This window comes from Nannospalax galili, unplaced genomic scaffold, assembly GCF_000622305.1.
Source record: "Nannospalax galili isolate Female #2095 unplaced genomic scaffold, S.galili_v1.0 scaffold923, whole genome shotgun sequence".
Taxonomy (NCBI): domain Eukaryota; kingdom Metazoa; phylum Chordata; class Mammalia; order Rodentia; family Spalacidae; genus Nannospalax; species Nannospalax galili.
The window spans coordinates 2,392,473-2,415,514 of record NW_008349753.1 but is presented as its reverse complement, the minus strand read 5'-3'; the positions used below and the strand labels follow the sequence as shown (position 1 = coordinate 2,415,514).

At 45.0% G+C, this 23,042-nt stretch overlaps 1 protein-coding gene across 3 annotated transcripts in view; it reads right to left on the bottom strand.

The window, feature by feature from the left end:
* Nucleotides 1–23,042, bottom strand: part of Kdm1b (lysine demethylase 1B) — a 50,210-nt gene that overhangs the window by 9,625 nt on the left and 17,543 nt on the right. For 2 of the 3 annotated variants that reach the window (XM_029570395.1, XM_008847072.3), the window contains 10 exons: nucleotides 22,088–22,126; nucleotides 19,395–19,608; nucleotides 17,100–17,284; nucleotides 12,740–12,916; nucleotides 12,369–12,443; nucleotides 9,213–9,350; nucleotides 8,163–8,334; nucleotides 4,657–4,784; nucleotides 2,183–2,314; nucleotides 1,585–1,659 (listed from right to left, as the gene is read on the bottom strand). In XM_029570395.1, coding sequence (XP_029426255.1) covers nucleotides 1,585–1,659; nucleotides 2,183–2,314; nucleotides 4,657–4,784; nucleotides 8,163–8,334; nucleotides 9,213–9,350; nucleotides 12,369–12,443; nucleotides 12,740–12,916; nucleotides 17,100–17,284; nucleotides 19,395–19,608; nucleotides 22,088–22,126 — 1,335 coding nt within the window. The remainder of the gene's footprint in view (nucleotides 1–1,584; nucleotides 1,660–2,182; nucleotides 2,315–4,656; nucleotides 4,785–8,162; nucleotides 8,335–9,212; nucleotides 9,351–12,368; nucleotides 12,444–12,739; nucleotides 12,917–17,099; nucleotides 17,285–19,394; nucleotides 19,609–22,087; nucleotides 22,127–23,042) is intronic. The other variant, XM_029570396.1, reaches the window with a different exon arrangement.

Here is a 23,042-nt window from a genome sequence, read left to right as displayed (position 1 = left end):
TATAATCTATTCACAGAGAATAGCAATCCAAAGCAATCACTGCCAAGCAACCACCACCACCCAGTTGACATATGTACAAACTGCAATGAAATAAGTCAAACCTGGAAGTCTTACTGACAAAACTTCCAGAAGTACAAGATTTTGATTAAGAAAACAAGTCAGTGGTATAAACACACCCTGGTGGGGAAATGAGGCTCGACGTCTTTGGGAACAGACTAGATTGAGTTATAATCTGTCATGGGTTTTGTTTCTCAGGCTAGGTTGGAAAGCTTTCACTCACATGATAGAGAAGACTTCCAATACAAACTGTGATGAGTACTAGGAACACAATAAAAATATTTGCTTTAAACATTTCAAAGTGCAGCCTGCAGCTCTGCCATGATTTGTCTGGAAGGTCTAAGTACAAAGGATCAAGAGTGCATGTGCCCAGCCAGCACGAGCAGAGGGTGACCAGGCAGGGGAGGCACAAGTAGCATGTCATCCCAGACCCCAGAGGAAAAGTCATACAACCCCACACAGCTGAAACAATAGTTGGGCTGCAATTTCAAAAGGTGGTATTAAAACAGACACTGCTGACCAATAGGAAGACCCTTATAAATCAGGAGCCCCCAGATAAAGGCACTGCATCCCAGCGGCGCCCAGCCAAGCTGCACACAAGAATCACATGGGAGGCTTGAAAAACATGGCCAGCCCAATCCAATGAGAACCTCTGCAGGGTGCAGTGCCATCCATTTGTCAAGCCCCTCCCAGGTGAGTTGGACCTACAGCTCAGGTTAAGCACCAGTCCTAGTCCAAGGGCTGCTGGCAAGAATGGTCTCAGCACCCCCATCCCAATGCGACTTTAGACCCTGTACCATGTGACACACAATCCTTTATTTCTGCAAGAATATCCACTGAAAAAGTGTCAGATAACTGAAGAGAAAGCAAAGCTAGTCTGGGAATGGCTGACAGTTCCATGAGTGAGAGTTCATCAGCACCCCAGAAACAGCCCAGCTCTCAGGTTTATTACATCCCTTCTACTCCCAAGTGACTGCCTTTATTCTCCAGCACTAGACAGCACGCTGAGATTTCAGGAATTAGAATCGGCACTGCAGGGCACCAACTAAGGCTGTTTACCCAAAGTTTGTTAGAGTACTTAAGTTACATAAAGTATGTCAAAATGAAAATGTTTTTCACAAGTAAAATGGGTTCCTTTAATGCAAAACATCTCAAAGCTTTTCCAATACTCCTTTTAACCAAAAATAGGGTATAATATTTATTTCCCAAACTTCTTTGGCCAAGGAATTGGGGGTGAGGGGGAAAGGAATTGAAACTGGAATTTTTCTTGTTCAAGGCTTAGGACCAATGTACCATGGAACCCACCTTAAGGAACAGAAAATTCCATTTGCCAGGACTTTAGATGGTGTTTAATTAAATCAGATTTGTGCATAAAACAATCAGTAGACAGACCTAATTCATCAGAAATCTACTAAATCTCTAGGCAGACTGCCAAAGACAAACTGCTTGATAGGAAAACACTGCCTTCCTTTCCCAAAGGCCCCCTGGTAGCAAGGAACTCTGCCCTAGTAGAATCCAAGAGCCTACCTTCTGCGCAGAATGTCCTGTGCCATCTGTCATGGTCACCTGCACTTCATCACCAGTATAATCAATGCTTTGCACCTACTCAAGACAAACATATATGAAGGAACCCCAAGGGCCACAACCACAGTGTCAGAGCCTTTCCAACTTTGAGTACGCACTTTGCTAAAGCTATAGGGTATCCCTGTGCCTGGCATGCAAAGCTCAAGAGTCGTCACAGCTGAACATGGAATTAAAATTTATAAATAGGTCAAAATATGGAAAACTTTGTATTATACCATAAAGTGAACAGACAAATCATCCCTGCAACTACAACAGTGTAGGTCCATAGGGATGAAGACCTGAAGGGTTGGATTTGGGGTAGAGAGGCTGTGAGCTACTTAAATGTTGTATAATAAGTGAGCATGTTCCTGGGCCACTATGGTTTGTAAACAATAACCATCACCTAACTGGAAGCTGTGCATCCCAGGCTACATTTTTACTCAAAAGTGCTGGAGACACCAGCTTCTAAACAAATACCTATCTCCTAGGAATCACACGCCCCAAACTTTGCATTCTCCCCAAACAAGGCAAAAAACAGAGCCTCCCATCTGATGATACTCACTGGAGATTTGAGCCGAATGTCTAACCCTTCAGCCAGTTTCTCAATGATGACAGAGTACCCAGGTGTTAGAAGAGTGTGGTCACCAGCAAACTGGGCAAAGAATTCATTGTGATCCCAGGAGCGAGCAGACACCTGGGAAAAGACAAGATTTTAGGAAGCCACAGGCCAACCCTCAGCTGAGCCTGCATTAAAAAAAGCTCTAGGGGCTGGAGAGATGGCTCAGCGGTTAAGAGCACTGACTGCTCTTGCAGAGGACCTGGGTTTGATTCCCAGCACCCACATGGTGGCTAAGAACCATCCTTAACTCCAGTTCCAGGGGAATCTAAAGCCCTCTTCTGACCTCCACGGCATTGCACGACACAGGTGCACTCACATACAAGCAGGCAATACATGCATACATACAAAATAAAATTTTTTTAAAAAGCTTTGGATGGAAACAGCCTCCCCAGGCTGGAGGGGTGGGCACAAAGCAAAGGACTAGTCAGCCTAGGCACCACTGTGACAGAAAAGTTTCCTTTACAACAAAAGGCCTAGTCAGGCCTGGTGGTTCACACCTATGTAATTCCAGCACTCAGGAAGCTGAAGCAGGAGGCTTGCCATAAGCTACAAGTCAACTTATAGACTAGTGAGTGAGACCCTGTTTCAAAGAAAAAAAAGAAGTGGACAATATCTGGGATCAGCCAAGGTTGCCTTCTTGTCTCCACATGTACATGTACACATATGCACATGACAAAGATCGGGGGCATGGGTACCACTCCTTGAAAAACAAGTTGATTTTATACATTTGGCAAAGGCAAAGTCTGTGGTAAAACTGCATCTGACCAACTCCACAGGTAAATATACCAACTTTCTGTTCATCAGAATTCCATGGAGGCCAAAACTCAGCATGTTTGGGAAAATTGGTGTGATGCAAATTATACTGCAGAGCAGGGTGAAGGGGAGGTACCCTCAAGACAAAGTCTATCATCCAGGGAGCTTCCACTAAATACACTAAATACAGTGCTGAAGTGCTAGGTTCACAACTGAGTTAGGCAAGCTTACAATTTACAAGACAAAAGCTGAGCATGGTGACATACATCTAACCCTACCTATGGAGCTCTGTGAGATCTTGGAAGGCAGTGGCAAGTGGATCTCTGAGATCTAGGCCAGCCTGGTCTATATAGCAAGTCCCAGGCCAGCTGGGGCTACAGGGAGACCCTGTCTCAAAATGACAAAAAAATAATTTACTACAAGACAAGCAGGTCATAAACAAGGCTGCTTTTTTTTTTAGATTTCTTGAGAGCAGTGTTTTCAGATACCATGGTTCCACTAAAATGACTCCCAGGTTCTCTGTACAGGGCAAGGACTGACGTGAAGGGGTGAGGTAGTCAATGAACAAGGCTCCTGACCCCTGCTCTGGTTTGGCCCAGCACCCTCCTCCTTTCTTGGGTTACACCAGCCGAGCTTCTTCATAGGCAGTATAGTACCTATAATCCTGCCACTTGGGAGACTTAGGGAAGGAGCTTGAGTTCAGGACCAGCTTGGCTACAAAGCAAGTGTCTCTCTTGACACAGAGCCAGGTGTGGTGGCACAGGCCCATCTGCCAGCACCTGGGAACTGGTGGTAAGCTAAGCTGCAGCTACATGGCCAGCTCAAGGCCAGCCTGGGTTACATGAGACTCAAAAACAGGGAAAGAGCTCAGTGGGTGGAAGTGCTCATCTCAGGAGCCAAAGGACCTAAAATTCGATCCTCAGAACCATGGTGAAAGCAGAGAACCAACTCCTGAAAGTTGTCCTCCGATACACACGTGTTCTGCACTCACATACATTAAAAACTCAAAAGAAAAAAAATTACCATGGAATTAACACACTATGGATTCATGGCTATGAAACTTCCGGGCAGAAGTTCTTCCTTGTTTCTCCAGAACAGCCCTAGTTCCATATTTATAAACACAATATGCATATACTTAAGTATCTACTTAAGTATTGTCTTTGTGTGTGCATACATGCATGTAGGAGTGTCACGCACACATGTACACATGTGTGAAGAGGCTGGGGGTTGAGTGTTTTGCTTGATTGCTTCTCGATTTTTGAGACATGTATTCAGAATAGAGCCCCAGTTGGCCTGGAACTCCTTGCATAAACCACCTCTGACTGGCCTTGATCTCAACAAATCTCCACCTGCTTCTGCTTCCCAAGTACTGGGATTAGAGGTGAGTGCTACTACGCTTGGCCACCTTACTTTTTGAGGCACGGTCTCTTATTGAACCTGGGGCTCACCAACTGTCTAGGCTGGCTGACCAAAGAGCCTCTTGGAACCTCCCAACTTCCCAGCACTGAAATCACAAGCACATGCCACCACATGTGGTTTTTTCATGTGTGCTGGGGAGCCAAACCGAGGTCCCTCATACTTCTGCAGCAAGACATTACTGAATGAGCCATCTCCCCAGCCCCATGCGTATGAATTTTCAAACCGTTTCAGAAACCCCAGCTTACCTGGTGCAGGTTGCTGCCACAGGCATATTCCAGGTTACTGAGATGGAACTGCAGCACCTGTCCCTCCAGCTCACTGAACTGGATGCCAGACTCCTTCACGAAAGCTCTGTAGATCTCCTCTATCTTCTCTGTGGTGGGAATGGATCAGAGCAGCGAATCAGCTGTGAAGTAATTCTCTATCCAATTCCTGATCCTGTGGCTCACAAGATGCTTCACCCCAAAGAGCCCCAAACCTTGTCTTCTCACGCAAACTCGGGATGGGATCACTTGATACAGCTCAATGCTCAGCAAGTCAAAGCTGCTTTCTTCTCTGTTGAAGATGTGGAAAGCACCACCCTGCACGTGGGTACACAGTCTGACTGCATCGCCTGGCGGTCAGGCTCTTATAACCTCTCCCCGCACCTAGCAGTACTGTAGACTGACCATAGCTGCTGTCTCCTCTACATAAACACTGTCCTGTGGACTCTCGTCGTGCACCTGTCTTCCTCAGTACTCTTCACTAGTTCCCTATTGCCTGGGCATTAAATTCTAAAAGCTGGGCAAGGTGGACACCCATTAGGCTCTCCAAAGTAGCAGCTGCAACCCGCCACGTCTAGGCTTGGCCAGACAGCTCAACTTTTTTGATAAATTCCAGCCTCGAAGGACTCATTTTTCCCACTGTCCATCATAAAAACACCCTCCTGTGCCTGGTCCTTCCATCCTTTACAATCTCGTATTACCTAGCCATGGCCTTGGCCTCCCAAATGCTGCATTACAGGTGTGTGCCTCCATGCCTGGTTCAGCTCTTATTTTGTATTTATGTTTGCTTTGCAGACCTTCAATCCCAGCACTTATCTATCCCATATGAACTGTACAGACATCCCTATGAAGCTGCTCCGATTATCATCTTAACTGGACAGTAACTAGAAGGGGTACCTGGAGTCTGAGGGCTCTGGCCTCATGTCTAATCCCAAGCTTCTTGGTATAGACTGCTCCTGCTTTAGGGATGACAACCACCCAACATCACAGATCCAAGTTTCACGTGCCTGGCTAGAAAACAGCACAGCACCAGTTCTTTGTTCTCGGTGCCACGTCTACATCCAGGGCCTTGCGTGCAGCAGACCAGCATCTACCCCTGAGCTACGTTCTTAGCCTTTGGGTCCCGCCCCCCTTTCCTTGTTTTTTGAGACAAGGTCTCAATATGTATCCCTAGCTGGCCTGGCAGTCACTATGTATAGACCAGGGTGACCTCAATCTCAGAAATCCACCTGCCTCTGCCTCCAGTGCTGGGATTTAAGGCATGTGCCACCATGTCTATCAGTACTTGGTTTTTTGAGACAAGTTCTTAGTATGTAGCTCAGGCTGGTCTAGAACTCAAGATCCTGACTCAGCCTTTATACCCAGCTCAACTTTGACAACTCCAATTCTCATTAAAATGTTGAGCTCTTATATGGAAGAGATCTAGGGAGCTCTGGGTTTGTGTCAGGCTTCTGTCCTAGTCCCGACCTCTTGGCCACTTACAGTGCCCTCTACAGCAGCCCTACAATCAGCTGACATGGTGTCTATAGCAGCCCTAACACAGCCGGCCAAGACCATCTCTGCATTCCTTTCCAGTGTGTCACAGGGAGAGAACCATGAATGTTACAGTCCAACATAAAATTAAGCATATTGCTGGGCGCGGTGGCGCACGCCTTTAATCCCAGCACTCGGGAGGCAGAGGCAGGCAAATCTCTATGAGTTCAAGGCTAGCCTGGTCAACATAGTGAGTTCTAGGCCAGCTGGGGCTACAGGGAGACCCTATCTCAAAAACACCAAAAAAACAAAACAAAACAAAATTAAACATAGACATACTAAACGGGGCCTTAATCACATCTTTAATATTTTAAACTTTAGTACACATCTCGGTGAGATGGCGTCTAGCCTCTCAGCACTTACATGTACATGTACACACAGAGAGCCCTCAACTATGTACTGATACCAACAGGCAAAATGCAACTATAATCTTCTGCAGAGCTATGTACGTTACCAAAGTTCTTAAAATAAAATACTAAGATAAAATAATTACTTACACAGTATTCTTGGACCTCTCAAACCTTTGTAAAAGGCCAAGGAAAAGCAGTTCCAGCAAAAATTTTATTGGTAACTCAGAAATCTAAAGAGAAGCAAGGCCAGGGTCTATCTCATAGGGGCAAACCACTGAGACTATAACCAGGTGTGGTGTCGGTGACATGTGCCAACTTGAGTCCCAGCATTCTGGAGGCTGAGGAAGATTGCAAGGTCAAGGCTGGCCTACACAGTGAGAAGCTAAAATTCAGAGAATTCTTTGCAGTCAGGCTCTCAATTTCAACTTGAGAGTTTAACAACTTATCAGGTGGCCTGTACACTACGAGTTTGGTTCAGTGGATCCTGTTAATTGGGACTGTATTTCTGGGAATGCACTGCTATGGTTTGTTATCCAAAACTTTCCAAGGATGGTTAGAGAATGGTCAGAGTGCTGGAGAAAGGGCAATGAGTCAGTGATGGTTAGTTTTAATTGTCAACTTGATACAATGTGGGCACATCTGTAGGAGACAGCCTCGACAGCCTGATGTGGGAAGACAAAGCGGGCAGCCCGTTCCCCGACTATGTTAGAGAAAGTAAGCTGAGCAGTAAGCGTGCACGTGCTCCTTTCTGGTCTTGACTGTGGATGTGCTGTGACCAGGTGCTTCAAGCTGCTGTCATGACTCCCTGCTGTGATGGATTGTACATGAGCTATGTGTTCTATTACTGCAACAGAAACTAAACACATACCCTGCTACTGAAACAGAGCAACAGTATCTGCCTGAAAACTGAGGGCCCTTTTGTGAAGAAACGTTTAGTTGAAGGTGATTAAGAGCTTGAAGGGTTCAAATGTTGACTCTTCAAAAGATACCAGGCCTTCAAGAATAAATGCCATGGATCACAAAATTGCAGGTCACATCAGTGTAAACATGAGAGGCAGTACACTAAACCCCAGCTGGTGCCTTCAAGGAAATGCGTCACAACGGGCAGCCAACCATTCTAGAGCTGTGATTACTACTGCCCTAATATTAAAGTGCCACAGCTGAAGCACTCTGAATTAAGATGTTTACACTAGAATGTACATTCTTAAAGCCAATCATACTGGGAAAAAAAAAAAAAAAGTCAGCCTATAAAGAAAACCAAAGAAAGAAATTCTAGATAAAGGTTTCTGTATACCAGAAAGTACAAAATGGGCTGACAACATATTCATAGAGCTCACCAGTCTCCTTAAAAGTCAACTCCTCTGGGAAACTGAAAATTTAATGTTTAGATAATTTTGTTAAGGGGAAATACAAAGTAATGTTCATGTGTATGTGTATACCCATGTACACACAAACGTGCACACACACACGCACACACGAGTGACAAAAGCCCCAGGAAAGTACCTCCCCCGCTGAAGTTGTGAAGTTCTAAGAGCCCTAGGGAATGAGTGTGAGGACAGGACCTCCAGAAGACAGATGGAACCATCACACCCATTCTCCCCATACCTCCTAAAGGTACGTCTTGGAGCAGACTCTTATCCTTCCTCCATTCAGAGACAACATCCAAGAGAGCATTAAAATGAAAATCCATGCGCTTGTCAATAGTGGGGTCAGTAATTCGTCCACCTTCCTGAATTAAGTCACATCTTTCTCCAAACTTATGCATGCTGATGCCAAGCTTCAAAATAAGAACAGTAAGGTGAAAGTTTTCTCCTGGAAAAAATATTTACAAGTTCTAAGGTGAAATTAAACAGCTCCCATGGAGAAAAGGATCTGGTAACTTGTAAAGCTTGCTGTGTACAATGGGGATGAAAGCCAACTGAGACAGAGATGGCACAGATTCGATCACACCACCACTGAAAGGGGTCATGCAGCAGCAGCGGTTGCTTCTGGGCCACACATGCTCAGCCCCCAGCTCAGGGCTAAGATGCTATGGGCTGCCTATCCTAACTGAACATGTCTCTACCTAGACCCTCATGCAAATGAACACACTCATAGAAGCCAAAATTGAGTTTAATAAATCTTTTGGGGGGAAAAAAGAAAACCACTTTGGATCTACAAGGCTGGTACAGGACAGGATGCCCAGGTGGGTCTCAGAAACACCACACTAAAAGTATTCATTACATCCCATGTGTTACATGCAAATTCTCTCATATTTGGGACATATCTGCACTAAAGATAAAAAAAAAAATGTGTGTCTGAAAGTCAAAGAATCTTATGTTCTTACCCAAATCTAGCAACTATGATTATGGAGCAGCAAGGCCTGCCCTGCAAAGTACCCACAAAGGAAGACCTTGGAAAAACAATATAAAGATCTTAGAAAAACAGTCTTTTAAATGCCTAGAAAGAAGGGTGGACATGATCTTTCTTATGGAATTTACAGCAGGGTGAATGCTATGCACTCAGGAAGCATACCAGTGCTAAGGGCGGAACACAAATCTCACATGCTTGGCTGGTGCTCTGCCTCCCATCTGCACCCCCAGCTCCATGTTAATGCTCTATGCAAGCAAACAGACCATTTTTCTTGTCCACAATACACATCCTAAAGGCACTCACTTGCTCGCACATGAGTGCTACAGGGTTATTAACACAGCCATTGACTATCTGGGGTCCTCTCCCCACTATGACGCCTTTGAAAGACCTGTCATCCCACACTCGGCCTCCGATTCGGTCTTTGGCTTCCAGGACAGTCACCTAAAAAGACAATCAGTGCATAAAAATAGAACACTCATACCAGATACAGAATTACACACACAGTGACACTGTTTAACATCCACCGTGCTGCTTAATTGATCATATTTCTTGACAACTTTTGTCAGCGGGTGTAAAGAAGCCAAAGTGCTTCTTCAAACAATCCGGACTCTTGAGGAGTGACCGGGTGGCCTGCAGGAGGGATTCCTTCCAGTCTCCTCTCAAATCAGGTAGGAGTTGGTAAAGAAGCCCAGTGTGCTGGTTCACACCTGGAATCTCAGCATTCTACAGACTCTGAGGCAGGAAGATTGCCATGAGTTTGAGGCCAGCTTGGGCTATACAGTGAGTTCCTGGTCAGTCCAAGCTATACAGTGATGCTCTATTTCAAATAAACAATGAAAGGGAGGAAGAAGGGAGGAGAGGGAGAGAAGACAACAGATATGGTAAGTACACTGAACTTTGAAAACTTACTAAACTATGCCACAAGTTAATTTTAATAACTTTTCAATCATCTGGGGGGGGGGGGAATGTGTGTACATGTGCACTCTACCCTATTATCTGAGACAGGGTCCTTCACTGGCCTGCAGCTCTCCATTTCAGCTGGACTGGCTAGCCAGCGAGCCACTGAGATCTGCCTGTCTCCACTCTCCCAATGTGATAGGATTACAAGCACACGCGACCATGTCCAGCATGTGAGTGCTGGGGATGCGAACTCAAGTCTTCATATTTGCACAATAAACACTTTATCCGCACAGCCACCCCCACAGCCCTGACTAATTACATTAAAATGAGTTTAAGCCAGGCATGGTAGCACTTGCCTATACCCCTGGTACTCAGGAGGCTGAAGTAAGAAGACCGAGGTGGATGCCATTTTGAACTACAAAGGGATACCCCTCGTGTCTCAAGCAAAACAAAAGCAAAAGGTGAGTGTTCGAGAATTTTCCCATGAAATATCTATACCCAGGCTGTTTCATCTCCAAATTTCTAATGCCAACAGGATGCACAGCTGCTCATGGGTGGGCAGACAGGTCTGCTTCTGCCTCTAGGATTCAATGTGCTCCAGCTCCTCAGGCTGAATTAAGTGGAAATCTGAGGCTACTTCCACCAAAACAAGCCATTTCAGTTATGGATCCTTAGAAGACTTTAACTTGCTTGAGGAGGTTCCCCAGCTCTTGGTTAACCACTTCTCAGTTACTCAGAGGAATCCATTGTCTAACCTTGGGGGATGAATGGCCACCTAGGGTAGGTCATCATTTGGGCAGAGAAAGGAGTTCTCTGAGCAGCCTTCCCCAGACCTACTACTCTTTATGTCTCCAGGAAGGCTACAGCTTGTGGCTCCACCTTCTGCTTTCAATGTATCAGTGAACTACTCGCTCCTATTTCTTTGTAAGAGAGCCGAGCATTCAACACAACCCGCCTAAACTTTAGCACTAATAACCTTCCCTGTAATATAAGCAAGAAACAAGAGATGCTGTCCCTGACACCTAACCCTGAGATGACTACAACACTTTCTAGTTACTATCACACAGAACCTACTTCATACTGTAAGCACTTCCTATAAACCAACTCAGATTTTTCAGTTTTCCCAGTGATATGTGATCCACAACTTGGGCCCTCCATCAGTTAAGGAAAAAACCCAGGCACATCTACTAACACTCTTCTCTAAAAGTCTGAAATTTGTTTATGGGAAACTTTCCTGGAAAGACAATATTGTAAAAAAAGGTGTCATTTCCTTCAGCCAGATAGAAAAAAATGAAGATTGAATTCCAAATATATTTACTTTTGACTTCACTGAAAACCAAAGTCCTTACAAGGTTTTAAATTGAAGACAAGTGTCCAACTTAGCAAATCAGGATTCTAGGGGAAGGTTCATTTAAATAGGCATAAAAATCAGATACTGAATTGTACTCTATTACCATAGCTTCTCCTTTGGCTAACTGAACTACAACAAAGCAGCATCCCACAGGAGCACCCCACCTTTCCTTCCAGAAGTGAGCTCTTACACATCTACCCTTCTACCACAGTCACAGAATTCTATGTCAGTCAATGAATTCATTCATCCCATCTTGCTTCCAAAAGCAAAGGTTTTGGGGGGTTTTTTTGTTTTATTTTCCTGAGTAAGATTCAAAGAGGTCTTTGGTCTGCATAAGAAAATCGGAGAGATGAGGCTGGAGAGTTGACTCGGTAGTTAAGAGCACTAGCTGCTCTTGCACAGGACCCAATTCCCAGCACCCACATGGCGGCTCACATCCATCTGTAACTCCAGTCCCAGGGGATCTGACACCCTCTTCTAACTTCCATGGGCATTGCATGACATGGGTGCACTTACATGCTGGCAATACATACAACATAAAAAAATAAAGAAAATCTGAGATGACAGGGCAGAATGCTTGCCTAACATATTTGAGGCCCCAGGATCAATCCTCAGCAGAGAGGAGAGGGAGGGATAGGGAAAGAGAGGGAGGGAAGGAAGGAGGGAGAAGGAAGGGGAAGGGTAGAGGAGGGAAGAAGGACTCTAGCCAGCTATTTCAGAAACTTTCACCAGGAGATGGTAAATTCCTATGCTGTCTTATAGTCCCAAACTTTTCTATCACCTCTACCGCCTTAATGATAACATGCCAAGAACTGCTTTAATTCCAAGTACTTCTTCCGAATTCCTTATCAGAGTCTACTACCCTCTCCAAAGGGTACAACCCACTCAGCCTGAATTGGTTTCTGATGCTACAACTTCTCTAGGATCTACCATAAAGACAACACATGGGCCAGGCATGGTAGTGCATGCCTTTAATCCCACTAGGGAGACATAAATAGGCGGACCTCTATATCGAGTTAAAGCCCAGCCTGGTCTGCATACTGAGTTCCAGGCGAGCCAGCGCTACACAGCGAGACTGTCTCAAACAAAACAGAAGATAATGTGTTTATCATTCCTCACTAAAATTAGGAACTGGTTTCAAAGTCTTAGAAAATTTGGACTAAGGAGCAGTGGACCATCTTCCCACCTCTATGTCCCAAGAATCTCACCTTAATTCCAAAGTTATGGAGTTGCCTGGCAGCTGCCAAGCCTGCTGGACCAGCCCCAATAACAATAACTGATTTCTTCAAAAAAGAAAACAAAACTCCAGTTAGAACAATGGTGACCAGGTACTATTACACTTCTGGAAACTTTTAAGTGTTTCATCTGCTTCTTTGATGTCATTAAGATTGATTTTCCCACAGAATACAGTGGGGTACTTGTTTTTAATAATCCCACTCTTCCTGTGGCACGGAGAAACTGTGCTTACACTCTCCTACTGGGAGAAACCTTCAGGCACCCTGTTTAATGGTAATGTGGTTCCTAGTATTAATAGCAGTAAACCAGTGTTTTATCATGAGTGGCAAAGCCAGTTACCTACATTGTGGTAATCTTTAGGAAGAAGATACTGGTCAGCTCCCACGGTGAGAACTCCGGTGTTAATGAGACCTTTCCTCGTCATAAAATACAGAATCCTCTCCACTTCCTGAATACATCGGATGCGCACAAGCCCCCGGACAATGATGTGAGGAATACACTTCTGAGGAGTGAGAGCTTCCTATTTACAAATGAAACCAAAGTCAATAGCAAGCAGGTAAATTTAAAGGGCCAAGTAGGGACTGCGGAGTGTGGCTTAGCCATGGAGCACTTAGTGTGCAAAAGGCCTTAGGTCTGACTCCCAATGCCTCCAAACCAAATTTAAACAAAGGTCAAAGGATCTAAACAGACATTTCTCAAAAGATATACAAATGGTCAGCAGCAACATGAAAGTGTGATCACCACCACTCACTGCCAAGGGAGTGCAAACTCCTGTGCAAGTGTCACTCCCCCTCACCTCCAGTTAAAAGATGGCCGTTGTCAGAAAGATACAGCTCAGTTCGCAGATGCTTGTCTGCCAGGTACAAGACCCTGGGTTCAATCCCCAGTACCCCACCGCACCTCCAAAACAAAAGCTAGCAAGTGCTGGTGAGGACACTAAGTATTTACAACCCCAAATTTAAAAGTTGATATTCAGGGGCTGAAGAGTTGGCTTGGCATTTAAAACATGATGTTCAGGGGCTGAAGAGTTGGCTTGGCAGTTAAGAAGACTGACTGTTCTTGCAGAGAACCCGGGTTTGATCCCAGCACCCACATGGCAGCTAACAATTGTCCTTAACTTCAGTTCCAGGGGCATTCAATGCCTTCTTCTGGCCTCTGTGGGTACTGCACACACATGCAGGCAATACACTTATACACAAAAAAATTTTTAAAGGGCCAAATATTGTATGAGTCCACTCACAGAAAATATCCAGAGCAGACAAGTTCATAGAAAGCTGATCAGTACTTACCAAGGCCTCGAAGGTGTGAGGGTTCCTGGGTACCCCACACACACTTAATACACAGGACTGCATGCTTTACAATGGTTATGTGTTTTACCATTAAAAAAAAAAAAAACCCACATGCATCATTTATAGGAAGAGCAAAAGGAAAGTTTCCCTGGCAGGGAATCTAACAGGAGAGAGGAGCGAGGAACAGTGGGACACACCTGTAACTGGCAGCATTGGGAGGTAGAGGCAGAAGAGTTAAGTCTGCAGTAAGTTCTGACTGAGTTATGTAGCCAGGCCTGTCTTAAAAAGAACTAAACTGAAGAGGCTAAAAAGATGGCTCAGCAGTTAAGAGCACTGGCTGCTTCTGCAGAGGACCCCAGTTTGGTTCCCAACATCCACATGGCAGCTAACGACATCCACATGGTGGCTAACAACCATCCATAACTCCAGATCCAGGGGACCCGAGGCTCTCTCCTGGCCTCCCTGGGCATTGCAGGCAAAACACCCATAAACATAAATTTTTAAAGAGAGAAACTTGCAACTTATATGTCAGCACCGAAGCATCTGCTCACCAAAAACAACTGCGATGAGGGCTGGAGAGTGGGTCCCTTGGCCTTCCTCACCCAAATCCAGTCTCTGCTGGCACTGGCAGCAGGAAATCTAGCTCCTGTGACTGATGAGACTGAGGGATGACTTGGAAATGTATAAAGACACAGGCTTTCTTTGGTCACCCTCGCCTTTTAAGACCTTACTCCATCCATTTCAGACTGAGGCAGAACCAAACCACTAAGTCAGCCCAAGACAAGAACCAAGTAAGAACTGGCCCAAGGAATTTCCCAGCATTTCTGTATCCCCAGCCCCATTCCACCAGAATCTTAAACCCAGGAAGAGGATGACACACTCAAGAAATTCATGTACAACCTCAGCTCAGCTTGCTACTAAAGATAAATCTGTCCAGTTTTAAAAAGTCACTGCAAAGTCTTTTTTTTTTGGTCTGTTTTTTAATATTGTTTTATTTTATGTGTATGTGATTATTGCCTGCATGTAGGTGAGTGCACCCATGTTGTGCAATGCCATGGAGGTCAGAGAGACTGTCGGATCCCCTGGGACTGGAGTTACAGTTAGCTGCCATGTGGGTGCTGGGAGTCAAACCCGGGTCTTCTGCAAGAACAGTGTTCCTAACAGCTGAGCCATCTCTCCAGCCCCTGTTGGTTGTTTTACATGGTCTCTCTGGTCACAGCCGACCTGGAAGTCACAATGTGAACCAGGGTAGCCTTGATCTCATAGAGATCCACCTGCTTCTTCCTCCCGAGGGCTGGGATTAAAGGCGCACACCACCACACCCAGCAGTCTTTGATTCTTTCAAGGCATGTAAACATAGCAAATACTATTCTATCAAACATTAAGATCCAAGTAACAAACTTTCCATTAGGTTTTTCTCTATCAGTCAAATTTCAAAGTCAAATGAAACTAAGTGTGAATAATGACATACCAAAATGCCAGGAAAGCATCTACTTCTCTGTATACTGACCCTAAAATCATATTAAAAACCAAAGAACTAAAGAAAAATAAATCCAACGTTGTTTCTGCTAAGCACATCTAAGCAACCTATATACTAGAAATACCCAACACAGATTTGTGCATTTCAGCACCTGGTGAACACCCATCTCCAGTGCACTGGGTGGGAAAGAATTGTTTCCTCCCTGTCTGCCTATTCCAGCAGCTGGAATGAATCATACAAATCGCATTGGCAACCGGAGTCAAGGAGTCACCTCACCTCACACTGGATCCTAAGCCCATAAAATGAATGCCAGAGGAGATTTGAAATTTTTAAATTTTTATTTAAAAATTTTATTTTTATTTTATGTGTGTGAGCGTACTGCCTGCATGTGAGAGCACCCATGTCATGCAACGCCAAGGAGGTCAGAAGAGGGCTTCGGATTCCCCTGGAACTGGAGTGAAGGACAGTTTGTAGCTGCCATATGGGTGTTGGGAATTGAACTCAGGTCCTCTGCCAGAGCAGTCAGTGCTCTTAACCACTGAGTCATCCCTCCAGCCCCTGAATTTTAATTTTTTATGTGTATGAGTGTTTTGCCTGTATGTATGTGGGTGTACCCATGTGTGAAATGCCGGTGAAGGCCAGAAGAGTTGTCAGATCCCCTGGAACTGGAGTCACAGATGGTTGCTAGCCATCATTGTGGTTACTGGAAACAAAACCAGTGTCTTCTGCAAGAGCAGTCAGTGCTCCTCTTACCTGCTGAGCCATCTCTCCAGCTTTTTTTTAAAAAAGAAATCTCATGTATCTCAGACTGGCCTCAAATCTGCTATGCAGCTGAAAGTGACCCTGAACTTCTGATTCTCTTCTCTCCACTTCCCAAGTAGAAACATTACATGCTGGGATCATAGGTGTGCACCACAATGCCCTCAACTTTTGAAATGGCTTTCTTCAAGACTATTTTGTCAAGCTGGGAGTGTCACATCTTTAATTCTGGCACTCTGGAGGCTGAGACAGACTGCTGCAACTTCATGGCTAGCCTGGTCTACACCGCAAGATCCAGTCTCAAAAAAAGGCTACTGTGAACTTTGCCAGTCTTGTCCCATAAAATATGTGCTCAACAGTGATTCCAAGAGTTGCTGAAAAATTAATAAAAAACCTAGGCTCAGACTTTATTTTGTGCATTTTTTAAAGCCAGGCATCCCTGCTCTCCTGCCTCCAATTTACCTTTACTCTATCAGGTCTGTTGACGCCCCAAATATTTGTGCAATGCAAAGGTAAAAGTACTGGTCCTACTGGCCTAGACAGAGGTGGATAAAAAAAATCTTGGCTTTCAGGGGTTTATAATCCATTTTTTATTTTGTTCTGACCTCCTGGCTATACTCCTGTGGTTCCTTGGATCAAACTTTGCACCTTGCTCAACACAGAATCCTGACCACACTTACTCAAAGTGGAACTCAGCAGGGGCCAAACACCACCACTTGGAAACGCCTAGGATCACACAGACTAAGCATTTCTAATAGGAGAACCTGAAATCCAAAGTGTTTCAAAATCACCGACACAGCACTCAAGTTTCAGATGGCAGAGCTTTTTAAGACTTTTGGGTGGGGATGCTCAGCCTGGTAAAGCCTATGCAAATATTCTTATATTAAAAAAAAAAAAATTCCCACAAGATGAGGCACTTCCTGTCTCAAAACTGTTTGGATAAGTGGTGTGGTACTCAATGTGTGTAGTTGTCACAGTAAGACAGTGTTACTGGAATCTAGTGCCCACTAGGCCAAGGATGTAGCTCAATATCCACCGTGTATAAAAGACAGCCCTGAATTCCCTGCCCCAAATGTCAACAGTGCTTTGGCAGGAAAGCCCTGATCTACAGGCCCCATCCCCACATCAGGCACTCCAACTCTGTCCCCAGCTGTGGCCAGCACACCCATACCTACTTTGCAGTTTGTGTACCACAGGGCCAGAATGAGGTTCCTCAGAGCCAGGTACATAGTGGGGTCTCGAGAGTACTCTGGAAACTCGTAGAGTTCATCTAGCTCCATCACATCAGGCCTCACGCACAGGGCTTTGCCACACTCGTTGGGCTGGTAGAATGGCTGGAAATACCGGTTCATGCCTGGAACTGACAAGTGACATGAACACGCAGCTTCTGCAAACCGTGACTTTCAAATCGTGGAGAGTTACAGAGCAAAAACAACCCAGAAGGATGGCTTGGACGAGTTCCAGGGTATCCCCGCCAAGTGTGCACACAGGACAAGCATCTGTCCTTTAGTCACCATCTCAGCCCAAGGTGGGAAAATTAAAATCTTAACTGTGTTTAAAAGAATTCAACCTTTGGGGCTAGAGAGATGGCTCAGTGGTTAAGAACACTGACTGTTCTTGCAGAAGACCAGGGTTCGAATCCCAGCACCCACATGGCAGCTAACAACTGTCCATAATTCCAGTTCCAGGGGATCCAACAGTCTCTTATGTCCTTTGCAGGCACTGAATGACACTGGTGCGCTTACCTACATGCGGGCAATACATGTATACACACAAAAAATAAAAATTCAACCTTTGAACATCTGCTGAGCCATCTCTCCAGCCCCTAGATACTAGTTCTTAACACAGCTGGAAAAATGCTTTAAGTATTGTTTTCAAATCTGCTTTTTAAATTTCTTATAAAAATTTCCCATGTCATTAAAAATAACTTCAATGACTATGAGATGCCCTTATTATTTAACCTTGCCCCCATCCTGGGCAGTTAGAGCTCACCCAAAATACTTTTGAAAATAGTGAAAATATTTTATTTTGGGGGTATGAGTGTATTTCCTGCATGAATGTAAATGCATCTGTGTCATGCAATGCCCAGGGAGGTCAGAAGAGAGCATCAGAGTCCCCTAGAACTGGAGTTACAGATTGTTGTTAGCACTGTAGGTACTCGGAACCAAGCCAGTGCTCCTAACTGCTGACCATCTCTCCAGGCCCTATTTTCACTGTTATAAGCAACGCCACAGTCAATTTCTTTGCACATAAAAGCTGACTGACTCACCTGGTCTCTTTAGGATAGATTCCTAGATGGCACTGCTGGGTTTACAAGTCCTACTGTAAGGTCTCTCCTATATACTGAACTAACTGCTGCACAAATCAGTCTCAGCAATTGAGAGCCTATCTTATATACACCTCGTCAACAATGGGAGTGGTCATGCTAGCTTGGCTCTTACCTCACTGTCATAGTGTTATCAGCTGAACACCTTAAGATGAGGCCTCAATGGGAAAAAAAAAAACTACTTTCACCACAAAAAAATGTGGCTTGTTCACATATAGATGAAGATAGAGGATTTTAAAGATTCCTTTAAAATCAACGAACAACACATCTGCTCTAACTTGAAATTCTCAATTTTTTGAGAGTAGCTCACCAATGGCATTAGAGGCAAAAAGACTGGGGGCGGGGGGATGGAACAAAAACAAAAACTAAAAAGCAATGCTCACAGTCCAAAACTTCCCTCTGGAAAATCAGAGTCCATGAAATTATACAGCCATCCAATTTTCAAATGAAAACTCATTAAGCCCAGTATTTAATGCACAGGTTGTATACAGGCTTACTAAGTTAACTGTACATTATATACTAACGGTATGATAGCCCCAGAGTACCATTCTCTCTCAGCATCCTCAGGGAATTGGTTCTAGGACACTCCACCCCAGTCTATCAAAACTCACCTATGCTCAAGTTCCTTATTTAAATGGTGCAATGACTGCACAGAACTCACATCCTGGTGCTTTAAACCATCTCTTGTGGACTTTTAGCACCTAAGACAATGTAAATGTTATTGAAATAGCTGTTCTGTGTCATTTAGGGAATGATGCAAGAATAAAGAATACAAGGCTGGAGAGATGGCTCAGTGGTTAAGAGTGCTTGCTGCTCAACCACAAGGACCGGAGTTCCAATCCCACACCCATGTCAGGCAGCTTATAACCATACACATGAAACTCAGCTCCCAGTGATCTGACACCATCTTCTGGCCTCCAAAGGCACCTGCACACATGGACATATACTCAGACGCCTACTTTTCCCCAAAATAGCTTCTACCCAGAACTGAGCAGGTGTGTATGGGGGCAACCACATAACCCAATGCACTATAGCAACCAGAGTTTTACGTCATGTCTAATATACAAGTTTTCTGAGTTTTTCTTATCCTTGTATTTCCAAGGAGGGGGGAGGGGCTGGAAGAAGGGGTACCAGAATGGCTCACCAGGCGTAGAGGGGGCCGCCTTGGAGGGCTCCATCTTTCCAGGGCTGGAACTGTTGGTGGTGGTGACGGCACGGTTTGTGCTGGTGCAGGATGGGCTCATGCCCACACAGTCAGGGTAGTAGGCAGAGAGCAGGGGGGCGGCCACACTGTCTTTAAGCAAAGGAGGCTGGATGAGCATGGAGTACCACCAGTGGTTGGAAACTTCCGACACTCGCTGTGATGCACCAGTGAGAGAGAAAGGCAGAGGGGAATGTACATGCAGACCATAAGGACAGGTGCTTCTCTCCACAGCTCCCCCGACCCCCAATGCCCAGACTTAATGATGCTGTATCTGAGTTTTCATACAACGACTCTCACAAACAGCTGAGGATACCCAGACCATCTTTCTTGGGCAAAATTCTTTCCATGATGTCAAAAGTCCCCCCACCCCAAACCAAAAGAACTCACCAACACTAGGTAAGTGTGTGCTCTTGTGTGTGTTATGTGTGAGGCTATAGAGGCCAAAGGTCGATGTCAAGCATCCTCAGTTGCTCCCCATCACATTTAAAAATATTTTATGGCTATGAGTGTATTGCTTGCATGTATTAAGTGCACCTGTTTCATGTAATGCTTGCGGAGGTCAGAAGAGGGTGTCAGGCCCCCTGGAACTGGAGTTACAGACAGCTGTTAGCCACCATGTGGGTGCTGGGATCAAACCCAGATCCTCTGTAAGAGCAGCCAGTGCTCTCAACTGCTGAGCCATCTCTCCAGCTCCTTCATCTCATTTTGAGACAAAGTCTGAGCCAGAAGCTAATCTGACTGTAGAATGGCTAGCCAGCAGGCCCTGGCATCGTCCTGTCTCCACTTCCCAAGCACTGGGATTACAAGTTTGCACTGTCGCACCCGGCTTTTATGCGCACTTGGAGGCTCAAATTTAGGTCTTAATGCTTCCATGGCAAGCGTTTTACTAACTGGAGCCATTCAACCCCTGGGTGAGTCTTCAGAGCTGTTCCCGTGAACTGCAAGACTACCTCTAAGTCTCAAGTAGGAAACACTTCTGCCCTCCAACTGTCTATCCCGCTTTTACTAGGGAATCACAAGATAATGGAAAATGAGAAACTGGACCATGAAAACTAACTCTCCTGGCTGGACATGGTGACATACACCTGTAATTTCCAGCACTTGGGAGACTGAGGCAGAAGGGTCTTGAGTTAAAGGCTGGCCTGGGCTACACAGCAGGTTCCAGGCTAGCCTGAGCCATACAGCAAAACCCTGTCTCAAAAAGCCACCAGCAACATTATTCTACTACAGTATTACTGCTGTTTCCAAAGGCTACAAAAACAAGAAAACAAAACCAAAGAAACCTTTCAGAAGGAAAAGTGCACTACAGTCATAAAAATAAGACGCCAAATGCCAAACTAAACAAAAGCCATTCTGAGTCTTCAAATGTGATCACATTCCAAAGGCGACTTCACATCCAGTCACTGGATTAAAACATATGCATGATGACTAAGGAATGCAACAAAAATAAAACTCACATGGCTTCCAAAGCAACACCACAATCCTATGTTGACAGCCTCTGCTAAAGGCGACTGAGCCATGTACTCTGGCAATTCTAAGACAGAGAAGTGCCTCCTGGCTCAGGGACCCTTTGTTGCTAGTTCTGCAGGCTCCAAACAAATGCCACTTGCCATGACAGGTGATTCTAGTTGGCAAAACAAAACTAACCACCGCAGCAAGGACGAGGTTGTGGCAAACCTGGGTACTGGGGAAATAGCTGGGGTTTTGGTACAGCATGTGCTGGCCAAGGATAAGCGATCTTCTACAGAGTCCAACACTGGAATGCTCGCCCTTTTGCTGTGAGCCCCAAGACTCATGAGACACGCCTGGCCATAACATGCAGCTCTGGTGTCTGCAGGCTCTGCCCTCGGCACTTGTGTAGACATTCACGTATCCTTGGCCAGCACATGCTGAACCAAAACCCCAGTTTGCCATAACCTCTTCCTTATTGTGATGGTTAGTTTTGTTTGGCCAAGTTTCCACAACCTAGAATCACCTGGACAGCGTTCCAAATGAGGAACTGTCAGGTCAGCTCAGCCAATGGTCAAGCTCAAACCAAATCCCTCATCACTGTAAATCAGGACTGGAATTTTAGAAACGAGATTTTCAAAATCATTCAACTGGATCTGGTTACATGGCATGTGGAGTTTGCCAACTCTGGCAGCAAAATTTGCTGGAAACTCCTGGAATGTGCCAGGGCACAGCCAGCTGACACTGCTCCCACTTCTATACCTGGGCAGGAACAGGGCAAAGTGGCTACTTTAATGTCAGGAAGCTCAGGAGCCTTCCTGCCAAGTCCTGCCCAAGACAACCCAACCACCACCATCTTGCTCATCCCTGGGAAGGACACAGTGGAAGGGTCACAGCCATTCTTGAAAAACAAGTGCAGCATGTCTGACCCCTGCAGTGAGGCACAAGCACTGTCTTCCTTTTTGTTCCCCATGTGTGGATGGAATATATACTGCATATTGCTGCTGCTGCTGCTGCTAACTACCACTACGGGCATTTTCACAATATAGTCACCAGTTCACAGTCAAAAGTCTTTGATTCACACACAGTCAGTGGGATATTCAAAAACTGTCAATCAATTCCTTAGTGAACTTATCATCGAAGGTCCAATGAACTCCAGTTCAGAACATGCAGAAAATACTCACCAGATCCTCGGGGAGGGAACAATGATCTGGGGTGTCAGGCTGCAAAAGAAAACCAAGTCTCAATTAGGTTTCTCCACAACATACAGTCACTTAAGGGTCAATTTCCCTTCAACATGAAACTTTAACCTATTAAACTGGCAAAGAAAAAGGTCTGAGCAGTGAGGGTGTGGGAAGCTATGTACTTCTGTTCAGTGTTTCTCACAGAAACATAAGGACTGTCACAGCAGAGAGCAGTTTAACAAGATAAACATTTTGAACAGAGATTCAGCACGGCATTGTACAACTGAAGATGCACATAAGACAGATAACTCAGTAATTCTAACCTTGACATACTGTCTAGAGACCTTGTGATGTGTGCAGTGACCAATGGGTACTACAGAAAAATTTAGGGCTACAGATACAGTTCAGTGGCAGTTTGCTTACCTACTATATATGAAACCTTGGTTTCAATCCCTAAACATACACACACACACACACACACACACACACACACACGGCTCTGGGGAAAAAAAAAAAAAAAAAAAGGGAAAGGAAAGGGGGCGGGTCTGGAAAGATGGCGCAGTGGTTAGCTGCTCTTGTAGAGGACCTGGGTTCAATTCCCAGCACCCATATGGTGGCTAACTACTGTTGCTAACTCCAATTCCAGGGGATCTGACGCCCTCTTCTAACCTCTGTGGGCACTGACACAAGTGCACTTACATAAGCCATTATAATCATACACATAATATAAAAATAAAATGTTTATATAAAAGAAAAATTATTCAGGCGAAGCATGATGGCATGTACCTGTAATCTCAACCCTAGGAGTAGGTAGTTCAAGGCCAGCGTGAGCTACATAGTGAGTCCAATGCTAGCCTAGATGACACACCAAGTCCAAAACCAGTCTGAGCTACGTAGAAAAATCCAGTCTCAAAGGATAAAAAGCAGGTGCAATGAAATTCAATTTTTTTTTTTT